Source organism: Bos indicus x Bos taurus, chromosome 12 (genome assembly GCF_003369695.1).
Source record: "Bos indicus x Bos taurus breed Angus x Brahman F1 hybrid chromosome 12, Bos_hybrid_MaternalHap_v2.0, whole genome shotgun sequence".
Lineage (NCBI taxonomy): Eukaryota > Metazoa > Chordata > Mammalia > Artiodactyla > Bovidae > Bos > Bos indicus x Bos taurus.
In genome coordinates, this window is record NC_040087.1 from 16493235 (window position 1) to 16516297 (window position 23063).

Consider the following 23063-nt stretch of genomic DNA (forward strand, 5'->3'; position numbering starts at 1 on the left):
AAAATTGCTTTTTCAATGAAAGCATAATCTGAGAAAAACACCCCTAATCTCTCTTCTGCCCTCTGCAGGCTACGTGAGATACATTATCCGAAATAAGTTTGGGTTGGATTTGAGTTTTTCATTTGATTTTTGTTTATGTTTACTTATTTTATTTACTTCTTGTTAAAATATAGTTGACTTACAGTATGATTTTAGTTTCATGTGTACAGCATATTGATTTGCTATTTTTGTACATTGCAAAACAGTCACCACCGATTTGGCTTTTATTTGTCAACTTATTCTGGTTTTCTATTTTAATTGCTAAGCCTGAGGCAATATTGAACTCAAGAAGTGATTCCATTATTTTAAAAATTCAACTGATTAAAAATTTTTAGCATAACTGAATTTATTTTTCTACAGAGGGATTTTTATTTAATATCTTTTGAAAGGTTTAAATCATGTCAGTGTTTTCCAGGTGTTCTTATCCTTTATAGTGAAACTTAAACCTCAGTTCATAAATACTCATAACTGTATTTTATCCTCAGTTGCCTGAGAGCAATTGACTTCCTTTTGATCTCTTTTCAGAGCATCGAGATGAGACTCAAGGTCAGCCTGCACGAAGACCTGGGGGCCGCCCTCATGGATGGCGTTGTCCTCTGCCATTTGGTCAACCACATCCGCCCGCGATCCGTCGCAAGCATCCATGTCCCCTCACCGGCAGTCGTAAGTAACACCATTTAAGGAAAACTAACTCTTACATAAAAGAAACTCCTTTGGAACAGGACTGCTGGTTAGAGACACTGATGGGGATCACCAGGACCCTGTTCAAATCCTCTCTTTTGGGCCCCAAACAACTTGAAAGAGCAGAAAAGGAATAGCGTGTCTGTTTTGTCTTTGGGGATTTTTTGGCCATGCTGTAGGGTGTGTAGGATTTTTAGTTCCCTGACCAGGGATTGAACCTGTGCTCCCTGCAGTGGAAGTGTGGAGCCCTAACTAGTGGACTGCTAGAGAATCCCAGGGATAGCATTTCCGAATGAAGCAACACTTTTACTATAAAAAGGGAAACTATTTCAAGTAAATCTGTAAATGAGAGACAATGAACTAGTTTCAAATATAAAGCAAATCACGTTAAATGAGTGCTCTGCTCACTAACTTTAAGACTGTAGAGACAGAGATTTATTCCTCACAAGCATTTATTTAAGCAATGAGAAGTCCTTTCGGAAAACATTTTTTGGTTGGTAGGTTCTCTTCTAATGGAATCTATTATTTTATAATTATTGAGGATTTTAGGATCACTCTGAAAAGATGTAGGTTCTGAGTAAAATATCATTAGTAACCTGTCAGGCCAGAGGTTGGTTAGCTGGTCATTAATTCAGTAATTCCTTGACTGCTAGCTGTGCTCAAGGGTCGGTTGGAGATACCAAGGAAACGGAAAAGATCAGAAAGAGTGAGTGAAAAAAAATCCTTGTCTCACTGTTGAGGAGATAAAGCCAGCACTGAAATCTTTTCCCTGTACTTCATTGAGCATGTTACCATCAAGAAGAGAGGAATCAAAGATAAGCTTGTCTTTGAAGCCCACGCAGGGTTCATTGGACAAGTAGAGAAGAACTTCTATCCACACTATTGCTGTTAGATGAAGCAGAAGAGTTTAGGGGCTAAGACTGTAGTGTTGGGATTCCAATTCCACATGGGTATGAGCCACACGACTTTGGGAAAGTTATTTAACCTCTCTTGAACTTGATTGGCTCTTCTCTGTCACAGAAGTGCTCTCATGAGGATGAAACGAGGTCCCGTACATGATAAACACGGGAATGAATGCAAGCCACTGTGATCACTAGTGTTTGTGAGCAGATTTGCAAAAGTCAGAGCTCCCAACCTCAAGGCACAGTGTTCATAAAAGGTCACACAAGGAGTGTGTGGAATGAAAGCCTCATGTGAGGCTGCCCACTCCCGACGCCTCAAGGAAGGTGTCTCAGTGGCACTATTGGTTTTACTTTCTTTTCTCTTCGCAGTAGGAAAAATAAGTTGATGATCCCGTTTCACCTCTCAGTTTTCTTTCTATACAGTTAAACATAATTTTTGCTTCCCAAAGACTGACCACATTTTGGCTTCAGAAAACACAGGGGAAAAACAGACCAATTTGTCTTATGACTTAAATCTGCTTTATCTGCCTTAGTTTGGACAGTAAATTCTGTCCTGTAATCTAATATGCAAAAGTTTTCAAGTCCAGACAGCTATAAAGTTTGAACTGTGTACCAAATTCTCATTCAGTAATTTTCCTCAAATTATAAGAAAGAAACTATCATTCTTCAGCTCCCAATTTAAATATACAATAATTGTTTTATAAGGTATAAGAGACACTATGAATCATGTATCTATACACATTTATATATTTTGTCAGTTCTTCAGGGGAAAAAAATGCTACATTCTTTGGTTTTCACTTTTTTTTTTTTTTTTTTCCCAAATAAAAAAATTTCAATTGAAAATGTCATGTGAAATAATGCCTGATTAGAAAAAAAGAGATAATGGAGAAATGCAGGAGGAAGATAAATAATGTCTTATCCCACTCCCTAAAGACAACCACTGTTTATGTCTTGGCTTTCCTCCAACATAGAAGTTGTTTTGAATTGTGAGCTTCACATATATACTGTTTAGTAGTTTTTAAAATTTATGGAAACCTAAGTATCTCCCTGAGTCATTAAAGTTCCTCATAACCATGTATTTTAACAACTGTAAAATGTTTTGTGCTTAGTCGCTCAGTCGTGTCTGACTCTCTGCAATTTGCAACTCCATGGACTGTAGACCCCCAGGCTCCTCTGTCCATGGGGATTCTCCAGGCAAGAATACTGGAGTGGGTAGCCATGCCCTGCTTCAGGGGATCTTCCCAACCCAGGGATCAAACCCAGGTCTCCTGCATTGCTGGAGGATTCTTTAGTTTTCCTTTTTAGAAATGTTTCTGAATTTAGTCCACTTCTTAGAAATTCTTCACTGAGCATCTTGAGCCCCCACTGACCAGACCCAGCTGTGCTGTAGCCGTAGAACCTGGTCTGCTTCTTCTGTGCCTTCACTCTCCACTCCCGTGTTTGCACAAGCTGCTCTTTCTAACCTAGAAGGCTGCTCCCCACCGTGCCTCTAAATTTCTTCACCTTGAGGCATCAGCAGCCTTCTAATAAAACCCGTTGCTTTGAGGAGAAAGATAGTCATTAGCCTGGTGAATCAACCCTTAATTTAGAAATATATTTGCTCATGGGAAAAGGTGATGTTTATGGTGTGCTTTTGGAGAAGGCAGTGGCACCCCACTCCAGTACTCCTGACTGGAAAATCCCATGGACGGAGGAGCCTGGTGGGCTGCAGTCCATGGGGTCGCGAAGAGTCGGGCACGACTAAGCGACTTCACTTTCACTCTTCACTTTCATGCATTGGAGAAGGAAATGGCAACCCACTCCTGTTCTTGCCTGGAGAATCCCAGGGATGGCAGAGCCTGGTGGGCTGCTGTCTATGGGGTTGCACAGAATTGGACACGGCTGAAGCGACTTAGCAGCAGCAGCATGGTGTGCTTTTAAGTAAACTAAAGCAGGTTACACAGCAGTATGATCTTATAAAAATAGCGTGTGTGTGTATGTATCCACATGTATACATTCACATACATGTGCAGAAATTTTGCACATGTATGCAAATATGCAGAAAGTCTACATATAAACACATATCTGTATGTGTACACACCTGTTATATCACACATGTACCTACACAGTGTCTAGAAAAATATAATCCATATATTAACAGCTGTTCAGGTGGATTGTTCCTGGATAATTTTTTTATTGTCTTCTATTTGTTTATGTATTATTTTTCTCCAATAAACACGTATTACTTGTGGCATTTAGAAAGCTCAAAATTTAACCTGTTATTTCAATTATTCCTCTTAATAACTAATTATTTTTGAATGTTGCATTTATAGCCTAAACTTAGCATGGCCAAATGCAGAAGAAACGTGGAAAACTTTTTGGAAGCCTGCCGAAAATTAGGAGTACCAGAGGTAACATCAAACTTAGTTCCAATCACTATGTTTTAGTAACGGTTTTATTTAATGTATGTTTGAACCCACTGAATAGGAATACTCCTTTGTCCCTCCTTTTTTGTGTCAGTCTTTCTTGAGGAATGATACGAATAAGTTATAAAATTTTAGTTGAAATTACTCTATTGCAGTGAAATAAAAATGGCTTAAAATGGTATGGTCAATTCTGAGGAAAAGGGGAACATTAAGGTTTTGAAATAAATGAGAAATTCCAAACTTAAAAAATGATTAGCATGATTCTCCACTCAGAGAGCAGCAATTGCTGAAGCTTCAGGGAGCCTTCTGTGGGGTTACATAGGGTAGAATTTTGGAGATGATGTTTTTCCTTATCCAGAGTTCTTAAGCAGAGCAGATCTGTAGTTGACTTTTCACACCCTGTGGTTTTGGGGTATGTAGATCAAAATAATCAGCATTAATTGAAAATATTATAATTATTGTTCTTATCATTAATCATTACCATTAATAATAGAAGTGTTTGTATATTATTTTATAGTTTGTTAACTGTTGCACTTATGTTTTCCCCTTTAGTCCACTAAAGTAGCATAAAATGATTTCTTAGGGAGATAAAAGCCAGTCCACTCAATTTGGGTGTAATTTGACAGACTTTTCATCATTGTAATAAACAGAAATGGACAGAAATTACATTTCTTAAATGTTCCAGGATAAAGTAACTACAAATGCTAGAACATTTTTGAGCATGTGAAGGAATTATATTTTCATGTAATTCTACTCAGAGATAACAGTTAGTTATTGGAATTAGGGTTTTTTCCCTTTTCCTCCCTTTATTCCTTCCTATTTTTCAACTTGGTGAGGTTTGAAGGTGAGGGTTAGCAGTGGGCTTCTAATCTTATGTGAGGAAAAAGGGAAAAATTTTAAAGCATCTTTAAATCAAAACTGTATCAATTAAAAGAACCTTGCAAATTCATTTTGTAAAAGAGTATAATCTTTATATAATGTACTAAATGCCTTTATGATCTATCCAGATGTCTTTCAGCAGTGTTAATCTGTGTGTCCATATTGTATGTGTATATTTTACTATTGCACATACATTCCTGGCTACAAATGTTTGTGAAATTCTCATACATGTACCTCTTTTAATCATTTGATTCCATCATGGGTTAATAAGATTTCCCATGTGTGAATCAAAATTATCATACCAAGTTTCAGACTGTAAATTATTCGTGTCTGTACTCAAAAGCACTGATGAGTTATCACCTAATTCCCTGTGATATTTTAAAACTCATCAGCGTTTTCTTGGCTTACAGTGATACAAAATGAAATGGGAATGCCCTTAACTATTTATTGTGAGTAAAGGTTGATAATTATGGTTTCCTTTTAAAGTGAGGAAAAGGAAATTAAATTAGCATCAAAATGCAGAGAAAATTTTATCATAATTTCTGAATTATGCCGCTAGCACTAACAGGCAACTGATAATTCCTGAGATGATTGAACTGCAAGGAGTAAATCGTCTTTTTTTGCCAGCATTTCACTTAACTATGCTTAGTAAGAAATGCATCATTAAGGCTATTTTTGAAATTATTTTTTTAAGATTTGAGATGATTTTCAAGTTCACATGGTATATGTGTGTATGTGATTGTGTATACATCTATCTATATCCATCCTGATGGATAATTGAACAGCATTTTACTTGTAACTGGAGTAATAATACATTAAGGTCATTGCTACTAGCAAAAGTCTATTGGCTGGCTAGCAGTTGTACTTCTTTAATAAGATATGTTAAAGGGAGGGAGGAATATTCTGATGGAAACCAGAAATTGCCAATTGGAGGGCAATTGGCAGATCTTCTGTACACATAAAGGAACATGTTTTCATCTCTTGGAATGAATGAGGAATAAATTATTGGAAATAAGGAAATGTTTTCATCTAGTAATATGATACTAAGTTGGGGGAGGGTTGGAATGACTCCTTCCCACTTAGATAAGGATCCTTCTTCCACTATTTAAGATATTTGATGAATTGCAGTGTGTATGTGGCACACTGCAGTTCATGATTTATAGTGAAAAGGAAGTTATATCCCGAATCTAGTTGCAGAAATTTCCCCTGGCAATCAGGTATTTTAAAAGGCCGGTACTTAAGAGCAGAGGACCTTTAACATTACGTTTTCTTTTTGATTTCAAACTTAATACTTGGGTAAGAAAATATTCACTGATTGCCCAGTAGCTTAATGAATTCCTCCTAATGTGCAAGCTTGTCCTCTCTTCTCCATTCATAACTTATCCACATAAACATACCCAGAAGTCACAAAGATTGGGAATTCTGTATTTTTTAAGCTAAATATCTAATTGGCAATGATAAACCATCCTGTAGAGACTGAAAAGCCACAGCTATGCTCTAGCCCGAGTTTGTTGCCCTTTGTAATAGAATTACAGTTTGAAACTACAAACCAGAGTCAGGGTCGGCAGCTTATTCACTTTTATTAGGTTCATCTGGGTGGAATGTGGTTGCTGAGAAGTTAAAACTATTGCACATAAAGCAATACAGTGGGAAGAAAGCAATTTTTAAACTGTTCCACTTGTTATAGTTTATTATATTTTCTTTCGAAGTCTCCAGGGACCACAGTCCCAAGTATCTGCCTCAGGGTTGGTCAAGGTTCATGAAGCATTTTATTGTGTGTTCAGTGGAGTGGCTTACCTATAAATGTGGCTTCTTCAAATTGGCTGCCTTCAGAATTGCAGACAGCGTGAGCCTAGTATCTCTGCAGAAGGCTAGAGTATGTAGTAGATGTGTATGGTGACTCTAGACGTCTGTTATTTGTGACGTTTGGATAAGGCTGGACCTATACGTTTCCGAGTCTAGGGCACAGTTAGGATTTGGCACAATTGATGCCAATGATAGGAGTTGACATCACAGAAAGTAGTTGGTGTTGGAGTTCTGGAGAAATTCTATTAGGGTTACACCTGGCATATTTGCCGTCTCTGAGGGATTCTGGGATGAGGTAGAGGTTTGCTAATGAGAATGCCAAGGAAAGATCCTTAAAAACAAATTGGAAATGTCCCTCCCTGGCAAGTTTCTTTCCTGGTGGCAGAGTTAATATTTCTTCAGGTAGTTATTTCAGCCTGGGTCACTTCTCTTCCTGCTTCCCTGTGCCTTAGGTTTTTGTTTTTGATTTTGTTTTCTTTTGTTTGGGGCCAATTCCCCAACTAAAGGGACAGCACCTGGAAGGCAGGGCGTGAGGGTGAGTGCAGAGGATCTGTGAGCAGAGTGAGGGACACGAGGGGTTTAGGATAAATTAGCCGCACCTGTGTCGTTAACTGGTTATGTGCCCGGAGGCGAGCCTGTGGCAGCCTAGAGCCATTAAAGCCATTCGCTGAGAACTTCTTACACCTGCCTCCTCTTCTTGAATGCTCACTGTTGAGGATTAGAAGTATTTTATTACCATACAATGAAGAAAATGAGGTCCAGAGAGGTTACACAATTTCCTAACCTCACATTTGCAGCTGGGAGGCAGCAGAGCTGGCTTTTGAACCCAGATCTGTCGGGTTCAAAAGCTTCAAGCGCCTGCCTTCTTTCTGGCATACATGGAGGGTCTCTTTGATGGAGTTCCCCTGCTCTGCAGACTGCAGGTGTTGGACTTAAGCGATAGATTAAGCCACATTCTCCAGAGCCCTGGATCTTTCCAAGGCCCCACCCAGGAGGCGAGGAAAGCCACATGGGGAGGTTACAGATCGTAACTGCCGCCTTGCTTCAGCTACAGCAGTTTCTCCCTTGCCTGTGGCATATACTGACTTTCCAGTTAAGACTTCCTTTGGGGGACAAGTGTTCTATTGCTAATTATAGTTTGAAAATCACTGAACCCTTAAGGTTTCTTTTAGCCAATAATCCATGGATGCTCTGCAGCCACATGATTTCAGAATTGTTCCAGTTGCTTTCCACCATCAGCTGCTCAGCTGCAGGAAAATTACCTCATGGAAATCTGGGAATTGGGAGATTTTGCTGGCTCCGTCCCAAAGACACCAGTAATGTTGATGCCAGTCAGACTGTGTGCTGTCTCTGACCTCTGGTGCAAGTGTTAACTTGATCTTGAACACAGGCATACCCTTGGTGGGCTTCCAAGTTCTTCAGAATATAGTTTCAATCACCAAAAATCTGACTTCAATTAAGCCTCCGGGTCATGAGGCATTTTGTGAACATATTGAGGCTTTCTTTGCCTTTTCTGAGTCATCTTGGTCATTCCTGGTCTCTGACCTTGATGTGGAGAATTCACAGTTGGCTACTGGAGGGTTCTCAAGTTTATCCAAACTTAGGGCTGTTTTAGGACTCCTATTAGTCTCAGGTCAAGAGAAATCTCTCATTTGTGAAGCATCAAAAATACTAGAAAATATTTTTTTTCTTACCAGGGAATGTTTCACCTTGATTTTTTTGGGGGGTGGGGGTTGTGGAGAGGGAAACACTAAAATCTTTATCTGGAGAGAGATCCCGTGGTCTCTTTGTCTGAGGGAAACAGCCTTGTCTTTTTCTGAAAGATATTGCCCTAGTCTCTCAGCCTGCTGGGAAGCACCCATGTCTGTGTCTGAGAGAGAAACTGTGGTCTTTCTCTGAGAAAGGTCACTTAAGTCTCTGAATAAGGGGAGATGCTCTGGTCTTTCCTGGGAGAAGTCTGAGGGGGAGACACCCTGGCCTTTCTCTGGGAAAAGCTACCCAGGTCTCTGTGGGGAGATGCCTTGGTCTTTTCTCTGGAGGATGTTGCCTAGGACTCTGACTGAGAGGAGATGGCGTGGATTTTCTGTGGGAGATGTCACTCAGGTCTCTGAGGGGAGGTGCCAGGTCTTTCTCTGGGAGAAGTCACTCAGGTCTCTGAGGAGAGGCGCCCTAGTCTTTCCTAAAGAAGTTGCTCAGGTCTCTGTCTGAGGGGAGACACCCTAGTTTTTCTCTGGGAGAAATTGCCCAGGTCTCCCTATGAGGAGAGATGTCCTGGTATTTCTCTGAGAGAAGTCACTTAGGTCTCTCTCTGAGGGGAGACACCCTGGTCTTTCTCTAGGAGAAGTCTCCCAACTCATTGTCTGAGGGGAGTCACACTGGTTTTTCTCTGAGAGAAGTCACTTAGGTCTCTGTCTGAGGGGAGAAGCGTCCTGGTCTTTCTCTGGTAGAAATCACGTGGGTCTCTCTCTGAGGGGGACAGCCTGGTCTTTCTCTGGGAGAAGTTGCCCAGCTCTCTGTCTGAGGGGAGATGCCCTGGTTTTTTCTCTGAAAGGAGTCACTTAGGTCTCTGATTAAACAGAGAAGCTCTGGTCTTTCCTGGGAGAAGTTGCTCAGGTCTCAGACTGAGGGGAGAAGCCTTGGTCTTTCTCTGGGAAAAGTCACTCAGGTCTCTGAGGGGAGAAGCCCTGGTCTTTCTCCGGGAGAAGTTGCTCAGGTGTCTCTGTGAGTGGAGTCACCCTGGCTTTTTTTATGGAAGGAGTGCTTGGGTTTCTGAGGGAAACTGCCCTGGTCTTTCTCTGGGAGAAATCCCTTAGGACAAACCCTGGTGATTCCTGGAAGGAGTCACTCAGGCTTCTCTCTGAGTGGAGACATCCTGGTTTTTCTCTGGGAGAAGTTGCTTAGGTCTCTGAGGGGAGGCTCCCTGGTCATTCCTGGGAGAAGTCACCCAACTCTCTGTCCAGGGGAGATGCCCTGGTTTTTCTCTGAGAGAAGTCACCCAGATCTCTTCATGAAGGGAGATGCCCTGCTTTTTTTTTTTCTGGAAAGAGTCCCTCAGGTCTCTGAGGGGAGACACCCTGGTCTTTCCCTGGGAGAAGTCCCTCAGGTCTCTGACTGAGGGGAGATGCCCTAGTTTTTCTCTGGGAGAAGTCTCCCAGGTCTCTAACTGAGGGGAGACACCCTGGTGGGCTTTCTCTGGGAGAAACTGCTTGGGTCTCTGACAATTGGAAAAACCCTGGTCATACCTGGGAGAGGTCGCCCAACTCACTGTCTGAGGGGAGATGCCCTGGTCTTTCTCCGAGAAGTCTCTCAGGTCTCTGACTGAGGGGAGACATCCTGGTCTTTCTCTGGGACAAGCTGCTTGGGTCTCTGACAAGGGGAAAAGCCCTGGCCATTCCTAGGAGAAGTCGCCCAACTCACTGTATGAGGGGAGATGCCCTGGTCTTTCTCTGAGAGAAGTCTCTCAGGTGTCTCTGAGTGGAGATGTCCTGTTTTTTGTTTTTTTTTTTTTAATTGAAGGAGTGCTTGGGTCTCTGACAGAGTGGAGACACCCTGGTCTTTCTCTGGGAGAAGTTGCTCAGGATTCTGTTTGGGGGGCGAAGCCCTGATCTTTTTCTGAGAGAAGTCACTCACATTTCTGAGCAAAGAAGACTCACTCTTTCTCTGGGTCAAGACACTCAGATCTCTGACTGAAAGGAGATGCCCTGTTCTTTTTCCGAGAGAAATAGCTCAAGTCTCAGTCTGAGGGGAGACACCCTGTTCTCTCCTGGGAAAGAACAGGTCTCTGTCAGGTGTCTGTCCAAGGTGAGACTCCCTGGTCTTTCTTGTGAGAAGTCACCAAATTTTCCGAGGGGATTGCCCTGGTCTTCTTCTGAGAGGAGTTACCCAGGTTTCTGTCTGAGGAGGGAACCCTTGGTCCTGTTGAGAATGGACACCTTGTTCTCTGTCTCTCCAATTTAAATGAGAAACCTTGGCCTCCAACCTCTTTGTGGACCAAGGTCCTTCATTTAACAGACCTGGTTCTCTTTAGAGGAAGAAGGAACTTGGAATTAAATGCACCTCGTTTTCTAACTGCCTAGCCCTTCCTATTCATTACTAACTCCAGGTAGAAAACAGGCAAGAGGATTAGGGCAGCAACTCCATGTACTGTACAGGGCCTCTGTGCTGCCCAGGCAGGCAGAGAGGGGTCCTTGCTGGCCTGTGGGAGGGGAATGTTTTCATTCCATGTCCACAAGGCAAGTCACTTGGTGTCCATCCTCTGCATCAGCCAGATGAGTTAAAAATAAAATCCTAAAATGCACTGAGAAGCTAACGATGACTGTGTTGATACAAATGGAATTATGATTGAATCTTCTTGTCAGTACCTTTCATATTTGTATTTTTTTTCTTTTATATGAGGTATTATTTTTGAAAATAATTGTAAAACCTTTCCTACTTTACACCCGTTTTTGAGGGTTTAGGACACTATACATATAAAACTGATCAGAAAATTTTAATTGAAACACATTTTATATATTGAAGCTACCTTTTTTGTTTGTTTTAATCTTAAAATAGGAGGTTATGAGTTCCTTTGCCTCTTTGAGCCCAATGCCTCTTTTCTTCCCCAAATCAATGACTTTAGTGTCAATTTAAATCCTAACTAATAAACACTTTTAAGGGGTGGTGAGATTATTACAAGATTTATGTTTGTATTTGCATTGATTATCTCTGAGGTTGGATAACCAGAGGTCCAGGTCCCTGATTATACACCTGATTATATTAAAATCAGTTTTTAAATTCATAATTTATTAAATAGAGCTAATCTCTAGCTTGGAAAACCAGTCATCCCTTAATAATTAGTAGGTGTTTATCACCGTTCAAGTAAGAATCCTCTCCCACTGGGTGTCTCCTGGTGGCAGAACAAAGTCTAGTCAGTGCTCTGACAGCCTTTCAGATATACATGGTTAAAAATAAATATTTTATTCCAAAAGCTTAAAATTACATTTCCAGATAAATTATCATACCAATATTAGAGTTACTCTCTAAGTGCATAAAATTGGTGATTAGTTATCATATCTGGGGGAAACTCTGGAAACCTTTTCCTAATTCACTCTGCCAAATAATACCTTGTCAACTAAGACTTTAAATTTTCAGAATAACCATCAGCGTTCCTGTGCTAAAAATACTTTGTATTAATAAGTATACTGCCTTTAAAATTAAATGTAAATAAACAGTATATTCTAAATTTCTTAGAATTTAGTCTATTACACTCAGAATGCCTGTAAATTAAACCTTTTGCCAGATCCATCTATATATCTATTTGTATCTGTAGTATTTGGGGGAACCTGAGTTAATCTTTAATAGTAATTTTAGCCACACACATGTTGCCTTGTATCAGAACCAGTTAACCTCTAGTAATGGTGATTTCTGTTCACTATAACGGAAATTAGAATTTGCACTTGCCTCTGGGGACTCTTAAGTATATTAACTATGTTTTTCAAACACCTTGCAATAATTACTAGTGCTCTGTAAATATATGGTGAAGTTTGGCCTTTTAAAATTTCCTTCTCTTGTAGTGTTTTCTGATTTTAATTATAAGAAAAAATAAAGCATAATCTGTAAGTCCTTCTTATTAAGACTGAAATTGGGGAAGCACAAGGATCAGAAAACCCCCAGGTTCTCCTGGCAGTTTCAGCCCTGGTTCCCGTCACGGCATCCTTGAGGGGCTGACTTGATGGCTGTGAGCTGTGTAACTGGGGTGGAAGCAGAGGTGCCCGTACTCCACCCATTATGATTTTGCCTGTCAGCCAATCTTAGACCCATGCCTTTTTCTTCAGAGATTGTGATTTAATTTAAACCACCCGCCATGGACTGGCTAAAAACAGTTCTATCCACCGTAATCTAAATAAAACCCAGAATCTGTGGCATCATGAAAATTATTTCCAGAATGAGAAGAATGGTCTGTGTTGCCTACCCATGTGAGAAGTGTACTGTTGGATAAATACACTGGAAACCATAGACAATCTGAGTTCTTTGATGGAGTTGCAGGAAAGCAGACCAGACATTTTCCATAGGGTTCTGGGAAATGTATTGAAATACATACTGGAGATATATACTGCTTTTACCCATGGAAATACCCCTTTTGTGACAATCACATTTCAGTGTGCATATGCCTTCTGTCTTATGTTCATTTTGTTCAGAGTTCACTGATTAAGCACAACGTTGCAATAGAAAATTGTTATTGCAATAGGAAGCTACTTCTCCTAGATGTTTCCCCATCTGTTAATTCTTGAGTCCATCACTGTCCTAGTGAAATACATTCTATTAGTAGCCTGGTGGTTCAGATGGTAAAGAATCTGCCTGCATTGCGGGAGACCTGGGTTCAATCCCTGGGTCAGGAAGATCCCCTGGAGTAGGGAATGGCAACCCACTCCAGTGTTCTTGCCTGGAGAATCCCGTGGACAAAGGAGCCTGGCGAGCTACAGTCCATGGGGTTGCAAAGAGTCAGACATGACTGAGCAAGTAACACACACACAGTAGCTGTTTTAATTCTTGAGAAAATAGCAGTGTTCACTTGATTCCTCCTAATGCACTGAGAAAAGATGCATGATCTGAATAGATATAACATGATTTGTTAATTCCCTTAAATGTCTTTTGTTAAGAGTATCTCTACCTTCATAAATTAAGATTGGGAGGTTTATAATCTTATTCAACCCATTTACACTGAGTTTGCCTCCTTACCAGGGGGCATCAAGCTAACTTCAGAATATATGAGAAAGACATAGTCTTTTAGAATCATCTTTCAGTTGCTCTGTGATTTGCCTCTGCTTAGCAGTGATGCTAAAACAGAGGGCAATGTTGTTGCAAAGTATATCATAAAATATATATTATATATATATTTAAATGCTTTGCCTAATTTGGACATAAAGCTGCATTTATGAAAGATATTACAAATATTTTCAAATATTTTCTTTTTCAATTTGGAAACAAAACCAGAACTTTGGTTTTATACTGACATATCAATTATAATTTTTAAGTTGAAACTGTGGTCAGGAATTCAGGGTATCAGAAAACCATTTTTTTCTTGAGAGCATTAGGCATCCAGAGGTCAACCAAGACTCAGCACCTAATTTTTGCGTTTAGTTGAGAAAGGAAGAGTTCTGCCTCCTTGCATGGTGACTCTCACGTAGACAAAACCTGAAGGTCCATGCCCAAACCATACCTGTTGAGAGGTGAAGAAATCTACATAATAATGCTATGCAGGAATGTACTATTATTTAACTGCAGATCTAAGAAGCTCTGCTAGACTTTTGGTTTATGTCAGTAGCAAAAATGTGAAATTTAATGTACTTTTGGGGCACATGTAGGGATATAATTAGACCTAGCAAGGCCCAGAGTTTATCAAAATTCTAAAAGAAAAACAAATTAGGTGCATTCATTACCTTTCAGAGAGAAATACTTTATATTCAGTCTTCATAGACCAGGATAATGGCTTAAATTTTAAAGTTTATATTTTTCCCTTTAGTAAGGCGAAGACCTAAATGTGTCCCAGGTGAAAAGCTCTTATTTTAATGCCATTGTTGACACATGAGAACACTTGAATATTAAAACTCTTTGAATACCAGAAGGACATATAAATTACAGAACATTCTCTTCCTCACTAGCAAGATTGGGGGTAAAGAATTTCTTTGTCCTATTTGCATAGAAGTCTTTGGGAATGCTGCTTTTATTTTGTAATTAATTAAAAAAAAAAAAACTTTGGTGAAACGGTTTTTACCTGCTTGAAATAAGGGGTTACTCTTGCCATTTGCTAGTAAGTAAAAATGTGTTCTTCTTTCCAGCCATTGTTCTGTGTATTTTTAATTGTATGCACTGTCTCTTTCTGTCCTGATGGCTGCCCCTGGAATAGGCTGACCTCTGCTCTCCGTATGACATCCTGCAGTTGGATTTTCGTCACATTCGAAAGACTGTTGACACTCTGCTGGCACTTGGGGAGAAACCCCCACAACCAACTTCTGCCCTCCGCTCCAGGGACCTTATAAGCTTCTGTCTTGTCCATATTCTCTTTATAGTGCTGATCTATATCACTTACCGCTGGAATGCTCTGCCTCCGTAACGCCTGCATGTGCATCCTTACGCTCTGGTCTGTCCCCTGCTCTGTGACAGGGTCCTTCCTCCCTCTGAGCCTTTGCCTTGCAAACTTCCATCCCTGTCATCTCTTCAGTAATCTCTCAAGTTTTGAAGCTGAACGTTTATACATCAGATTTTCCAGAAGCACAAACTTTATAGATTGCGGTTCCCATTAAATAATTTCACTTGCTGAGGAACAGTGAGGACTGGGTGTACGCACACCTCGTTTCCTCGTCCACGTAGTGCCAGCAGCAGTGCCAGCTATGCAGGGCCTCTTCTCTCTCCCAGTGAGCTTTGCTGCCCTGGGTAGAGCAGAAGTTTCCAGAACAGGAGCAAAGGGGATTTAGCGTATGAAAATCTTTCTATTGGGTCAGTATTGAAGTTGAATCCTAATTCAGGATTGGGCAGTTGAACTGTAGAGGGGCCACCTTGCCAAGAAGACAGAAAGCAAGCATTTGGGGTCCAATTTGGTCTTTAATAATAACCACTGTTGACCAAGTTGAAAATTACCATCTGGAAAATGACTGCTTTGCTGGCTGTCCATTTGGCTTCCTCCCTGCTTCCTGCAGCGGGAGCTGTGAAGGGCATCAGGGCGGGTGACCCTCTGCCCTGCTGCATGAGAGCTGTGCTGAAGGGTCAATGGGGAGAAGGGGGCTCACACTGTCAGAGCGCCCCCTGGAGGATCCACTGCCCACCACTCTTTCTGTATATTTTTACTTATTTCCTTGTTTGGTCTACTCTGAGGCTCTTAGAAAGGATTTTCCAGAAGGGATTTCTATTTTTAAATAATATAATGGGTCATTTTGCTTTTTTTTTTCGTTACATCACATCGTAACTTCAAGTCTAGAATGTGATGGATTTGACAGTATTTATTTCCAAATAAAGCCATGAGTCATGGAACATTCTTGGTCCTGGGGCTTGGGTTACTATGGTAGGAGCCAATGAGATTGCTTTTATTTTAGAAGAATGTAGTTTCTCCAGTGACTTGAAATTTCCATTTAACCTTTGATTTCCAGTGACATTAGCAAGCTACTTCTATATTTAATAAACTTAAAGGATTATATGTTAATTATTATATCTGCTTTCAGAAGAATGTTATCAGTTTATAATTAAAGAAAAGGACATTGTGATCCTATCTAGACCAAGATATTCGTGGTTTGGGATGTCATTTTATAATACGAGAAGGCCCTACTCCAAGGTGAAGACAGACTCCCCAGTTCGATTTACATCCGGCTGCCAAATATCTTTTCTTAGGTTGGGTGGAGGGGGAGAATGGAGTTCACTTCCTCAAGATAAATTTCTCATTTACTCAGATGGAAGCAGTATTTATAGATTGCTACTAAGAAGATAATTTTATTTTTCTGAACATTTCCATGAATCTAGGGGAACTTGAGAATGTGGAAAACTTACATAGTTAGAAGAATGTATTTTATAAAGATGCTTTGTTGGTAAATCAGATCAGATTTTCTAACAGGAGACAGTCTTTACATGGTAATATCTTGAGTTAACTGAGCCTTTCCCTCCTGATTTTGTGTTGATTGGTGAAATACAGGGTGTGTGGAGTTGTCTAATTCACATCAGTTGTGTAATAAGTAACCTGCAGATGTACTGAATTGCCTTGGGTGCTGTCTTGTACTCATTAACTTGTAACACAATAAAATCCCTTTGTACAATGTCTAACGAGCACCATGAGCCATAAGTTGTTAATAAATACATTTTGGGTGATAAATCCAAGTTTTTATCAGCCCATCAATACATTAATTTGTGCACCCCCAGAATTACACTCAGCACTTATGTCCAGCTCTGCAGTGCATTGAGACTTCCCTTCCATGGTCATAGCTATTTGGTTTTTTTCTTCTTAATTAGGATGGGGGCACAGAGGAAGAAGAGAGATGACTTACTGGGTGGCCATCTGAAAGACAATGCTGTCAATAAAAACTAACTAGCACAATGCCTTGAGAACAGATTTAACTTTCAACGCTGACCTGACATCATTCTTTGGCTGCCTTCCTATTTCAGTTCTGGCTTCCGGAGTAGTTTTTTGGATCCACTTTTATTTCTTGTGTCATTAATGCATCTGTACCCTAATGTGCTGCTCCTCTGGGGATCTGTTGGATGGTATTTTTTTTCATCAAATAGCCTGGTAACAAGCAGAACACAATTAATTTAGCCCTTTAGGCAAAACTTAGAATGAACTCTCTTGCCCATTACTGTTCATTTCTATTCAGAACATTATTAAACCTCCCCGTGGTTCCTCCCCCAGGTACCCACGCACCAGCTCACATGCTAGCATGGTGCCTGCCACTGCCATGTAACTAGGGATACTTGGTCAACCCACTTGATATCTGAGAGGTGGTTGGGGATTTAGTTGTGATTTATATATGCATATTAAATCTTCCTTTCACAAGAAAGACTTTTTTTTTAGTTATTTCCTTCTAATACCTGATAAAAATGATCAAGTATTTATTTACACATTCTTTTTGAAATAGAAAGATCTATTTGAAATAGAAACTTCTCTTTCTCCAGTTCTTCAGTCGGTGGCAACTTGCCACTCAGTGTCGGGATTTCCGAAATCTGTGACATTGAGTTCTATTAGTTCGTTCTACTTATGGATTTGTGGTTCCTAGGTAGCTCACTGCCCTTGGGGAGAAACACTTAAAAACGGTGCTGATGAAAAGGCCCCACAGAACTCAAAAACAAGACCACTGAGTGGGATTTTCATCACGGAGTAGATAAGTAAAGGCACTCACAAATAAAGGCCAATTATTTGTGAGTAAGAAATTAAATTTAGTGTACGGTGGCTAGAGTTATGTCTCTAAATTCCATGCTGGTCTCTATCATAAGGAAAAAGGATGTTTTACCTACAGGGTAAATGTAATGGACAGTAAATTAAAATTTTATTATTTTGAAAATGGTTCTGGATTAGGTGAAAAGTATTTTAATGGGATTTTATTTCAGGAGATTTAAGTTTTTTAAAACATGTATTGAATTTGTGCAATACTATTTTTGTTTTATGTTTGGGTTTTTGGGCCACGTGGCATGTGGGATCTTAGGTCCCCCACCAGGGATCAAACTCAACACTCCCTGTACTGAAAAGTGAAATATTAACCACTGGACTGACTACCAGGGATCAAACTCACACTCCCTGTACTGAAAAGTGAAATATTAACCACTGGACTGACTACCAGGGAAGTCCCAGGAGGTTAGGCTTTTAAAATTCGGCTTCAGATTTTGAAATTAGTTCTCAATAAATAATCAGGTATATAGAATGTTTGCTTTTTTCCTTAAGACTATCAGGATCCAGTTCTGTGGCTTTTCCCCTGGATTTTGTTTATGATTGTGTTCATTCATTCATTCTTCAAATATTGAATGAAGATTGTTTGTGCAGCACCCCACCTTGGCAATAAAAAGGGTGACCATGACATGTGATTTTGTCTTAAAAAAAACTTACATTCTAGACTAGGAGTTGGCAAACTTTTTCTACAAAATGCCAGTAAATATTTTAGGCTCTGTGGGCTAAAACCTACCTTTAGGACTCCCCGGCTCAGCTGCTATAGTATGAAAGCTGCCACGGATGACTCATAAATGTGTCTCAATAAAACTTTATTTACAAAAACAGACCACGGGCTGGACTGGCTTACAGGTTTTTGGATCTTATATAGCTGACTTAGTGGACAATTAAAGAGGAATTCAATGGATAAGTTTCTGTGATAGGTCAGCTACAAGATTCTCTATGTGAAACACATGGACAATCAGGACTGACCCTCATGAGAGTGTGTGGTCTTTGAAGCCTTTCTAGAACCATGATGTTTACACTGAAGCCTTAACGATGTGTAGGAATAGCCAGGTGAAGGGGGTATGGTTTAGAAGGGTGAGAGAAGGGGTAGATATGTATAGAAAACAAATATTCTAGACAGTAGCTGGGCTGGAAAACAGAGAACCAAATGAAGATTTGACAAATTCTCCTGGTCTAGAAGAGGTTGACATGATTTGTATTTCGCATCGGAGGAAGCAGCCCCTGAGTTCTCATGTGGCAGAGCAGGAACTGAAGTTCTCTTTCCCATGCAGACAGTTTCAAGGTTCAATCAGTTTAGGGCCAGGACTTTGCATTTTAGACAACAGACTGAACCACATGAAATGTGCTGCCTGGGTGACTTCATTTTGTCTAGTGGGTGGCCTGGCAGGAGGCAGCGTGCTTCTTGGGGAGCATAAGAAGCTAGATAAAGAGGAGAGTCAGGCAGGGACAGTGATCCGCCTGCTCCCACGAGGCATTTTCTGCGAGAACAAGACGTCTGCCCCTCACTACAAAGGAAACTAAGTGAGCTAACCAGCAGAGCTAACGCCTTTCCTGTGTTGAGGGTTCTCTCATGCCCACCTGATGCTGAATTTGGTGGGACTTACCTGGAGAGAACTCCAAGGGGCCAGGGGCCGTTTCCTGTCTTCCGGACACAGAAGGAACGTACTCATTTCTCAGTCAAGGACCTCGCAGGAAGCAACATGATGTCGTGGAAGGGGCTGCTGCTGTAAGATGAGACACAAGTTCAAATCCTACTTTACCTACTGTGTGACTGTAGCGAAGTTAAGCTCTCTACATCTCCGTTTTCTCCTCTCTAAAACAGAATACTCTGTTTATTGGATTGGCCAAAAAGTTCATTCAGGTTTTCCCATATGATATTACAGAAAAACCCAATACCTCTCAGAGTTGTCAAAAAGAAGAAAGGAAAAAAGCAACGTAAATCTATAGCATTGGGACCAGACCTATAGGAGGTACCCCAGAAGGCTTGCAGAGTTGGAATTGAATCTTTATGGCTCGCCTGCCTTTTTCAGCCCTACTTGTTGTGGCTCAGAAGAGGGATGGGTGAAGGGATAAGAGTGAATAATTGTTTCATGATTGGAGAAACAATGCAAAGGATAGGACGAGTTCTTCAGAGTTTTTGTATGCAGGATACTACTTTATGATTCTGCTCTGTGCTTTAAAAAGAAACAGCAAAGGAGAGCAGTCTACTACTACTTTCTCAATGGAAATCACTCATCTCCTCTAACAAGGAGATTTTTTGTGCATTTAAACCCAGTGTAAATGTTCACCTCTCTAAGTTTATTACACAGGTGAGGTAAAATCATTTCCCATCCAGCTGTAAATTCACAGCAGTTCCTTCCCATCACAACTTCTATAGGGATTCCCTCCCTGTGGGATATGCAATGACAGGACTTGCGTGACAGAAATGGCCTCTGGCCACCCCTGAAGCGCCTCCGTATTTCTGGCAGACTCGTCCTGTCAACCAGCACCTCAGGTTGTAATTCCCATCAGAGATGTCCTCCTAGTCCTGTACTAGAATAACTACAACTTCTGATTGTTTTTATAAGGTTTCTATGATCTGATGCTTGTCTTCCTAGGTACCTCCAACCCCATAATGTAATCTGAGGACACCTCGGGGATTCTTAGGAAGTCTAAATGCAAAGAGAAAGCCAGAAAGGATGCAAGGGGTACCTTTTATATATGCTGTTTGCTCCTTGTCACCAGCTGCAAGGGTGGAAGGGAGAATCTGGAACTCTGTGGGAGGACTTTGAGCTCCCTTGGTATGTGACAACTCCAGTGTCCTGTCAGCAGGCAGCCAAGGCCTCATATCTTGCCATCCTGTTTCCCTGGAGCCCCAGCCCTGCCCAAGCATGACTTCTATTTTGGAAACTCAACTCTGCAGACCACTGGAGCCATCACTAATCGGTGGGACTGGGCAGTCACTGATGGAGACATACAGCTCAAGCAGGACTCAGGACAGCCCTGTCAAAGCCATGTTGCATACAGAGGTTAGGCTTTGTCCACCTATTAGTTGTAGAATTCAAGAATGTTTGCTGCTACACATAGGTGAACGCTGAGGTCAAGATGCAAAATATCTTGTTCAAAATGCCTTGGGCAAATCCCTCGTTTTTAAACTTCTATTCATGTTCCTTCCTCAGAGCTCTATTGATTTCTTAGTGTTTTTTTTGCAATGATTTGTTGAGCTTATGTGTCAATATAATCCCTTTGTAATTTGATACAGCTGATTTTTTTAGTTGTTTATCTTTAAATTGAGTGGTGGTTTATCTTTAAATTGAGTGTTTGTTTTTTGATACACAGGAGCTTTACACTTCCAGGTGATCAATTGTTTTTATCTTTTGTAATTTTGATATCACATATTCATCCCCATCTGTTTTTCAGAGAAAATATTAAATACATACCTATATTTGATTGGAAGGGGTGTTTGGGGATTTTCTTTTTAACTTCAATTCATCTCAAATTGTTCTTGGCATCTGGTATAAAGTGAAGATTTCTTTTTTTCCCCCAAGGAATTCCTTGGACCAGGAGCTTAACCATAGTTAGTAGGCATTTATAATTTCCTACTTGGATTCTGTGGAAACCATAAGAATGAGGAAAATACATTCCTGTCCCTGTGGTATTAGTCTTAGCAATGAAATGAGATTCACAAGCCATGGCAAACAGGTGTTGGGTACACACTGACCTCAGGCTGTAGCACAAGGAGGAAGCCCCTGTGGCTTGGGGCCCAGTTCATAACTTGGACGGAACCTCCTATTCTTTCTCAAGTTGACATTGGGCTACTAAGTTGGCGAGCAGCATAAGCTTGCCTCTCCACCGAACACACCATTGATGACAAGATAATCCTGTTTGATACACACCAGCCACTTGAAATGGAGAAGGCGATGGCACCCTACTCCAGTACTCTTGCCTGGAAAATCCCATGGACGGAGCCTAGTGGGCTGCAGTCCATGGGGTTGCGACTGAGCTACTTCCCTTTCACTTTTCACTTTCATGCACTGGAGAAGGAAATGGCACCCCACTCCAGTGTTCTTGCCTGGAGAATCCCAGGGCTGGGGGAGCCTGGTGGGCTGCTGTCTATGGGGTCACACAGAGTTGGACACGACTGAAGTGCCTTAGCAGCAGCAGCAGCCACTTGAAATAACTGTTCAAACTGTGTTTAAAAGAATCAGCTGTTTTATATTGACAAATGGCCATTACTTAAGGCCCGGAGTCAGAGTTTGAAACACTCTGAAGTCTATAAGTTGGGGAAGTGGGAGGGATGGGGGATGCTAAGACTGCGAGATTAGAATCTACAGACATTTCGAGGTTGTGGAACAGGTTCTTGCATGTGTCTTTTAAAGATCTTTTTAAGAGCAGAATGCCTGTACTTGGGATAACTTATGGAGATTCCTGCACTGAGGCAACAGGAAGATCTGGTTCCTCCAGCAAGAGTCACGTGAAAGGAAGCAGTTCTGACCAGTGACCCCAGTTGGCTTCAAGTTAAACACTGCGTCCACCACCTGGAGCTTAATGCAGCTTTCATCTCAACTCTTCTTAAAAACGGTGGCCACTGAGAAAGGAAAAAAACAATAATATGCATATATTAATGCATATATGTGAAATACAGAAAAGTGGTACAGATGAACCTATTAATTGCAGGGCAGGAATAGAGACATAAACACAGAGAAGGGACATGTGAACACTGCGTGGAAGGGAAGAGTGGGATGAATTGGGAGATTGGGGTTGACGTATAAACACTACCATGTGTAAAATAGCGAGTGAGAGTCTGCCGTATAGCATGAGGAGCTCAGCTTGGTGCTCTGTGGTGACCTAGAGGGTGGGAGGAGGGGCTATATACACAGACATACAGCAGATTCTCTCTGTTGTACAGCAGAAACTAACACGACACTGTAATGCAATGATACTCCAGTTTGGGGGAAAAGTGGTTACTGGACTGTGGAGAGCACACCATCTTCGGGTACACGAGAGGGAGAGTTTGCTGTGGAGTCATTTCCCTCTCAAGCAGACAGTCTCTGGAAGGAGATTCCCTTGTATGGTATTAGCCCAGGGTCAGACAACAGAAGTGTAAAATTACTTTGTCTTTGCTCTTTTGTAAACCGTCAGTTGAGCATGCAGGGTGCCACACACAGGGAGTGAGTCGCCTTGATTATCTTTCTTGAATAGTATGTGCTGGACATTTCCCAAGAGCAAAAATACAGCGCGAGAAAGTAGCAGGACATTTGTGTCTTTGACGGTTTTATAAAAGAGTCTTGAAAAGGAGGCTATTAAAGGCTGTGGTTAAAATTACTTATTTATAAGGCTGTTTGCAAACTGAGAAAAGATGCCTCCATTCCAGAGATCATGGGAAATAAAATGAACTAACTCAAGACTAATGGCCAGTTTAAAAAAAGATTCGTAAAGGTTTATGGTCAGTAGAACCTTGTGTGGTCT

At 40.9% G+C, this 23063-nt stretch overlaps 1 protein-coding gene across 5 annotated transcripts in view; it reads left to right on the forward strand.

Annotated features, from left to right (window-relative positions):
- LRCH1 (leucine rich repeats and calponin homology domain containing 1) overlaps positions 1 to 23063 on the forward strand; it is a 215359-nt gene that overhangs the window by 189356 nt on the left and 2940 nt on the right. For 3 of the 5 annotated variants that reach the window (XM_027557224.1, XM_027557225.1, XM_027557226.1), the window contains 2 exons: positions 565 to 702; positions 3935 to 4012. In XM_027557224.1, coding sequence (XP_027413025.1) covers positions 565 to 702; positions 3935 to 4012 — 216 coding nt within the window. Of the gene's footprint in view, positions 1 to 564; positions 703 to 3934; positions 4013 to 14597; positions 18241 to 23063 lie in introns of those variants that run through there. The other 2 variants (XM_027557227.1, XM_027557228.1) reach the window with 1 other exon arrangement.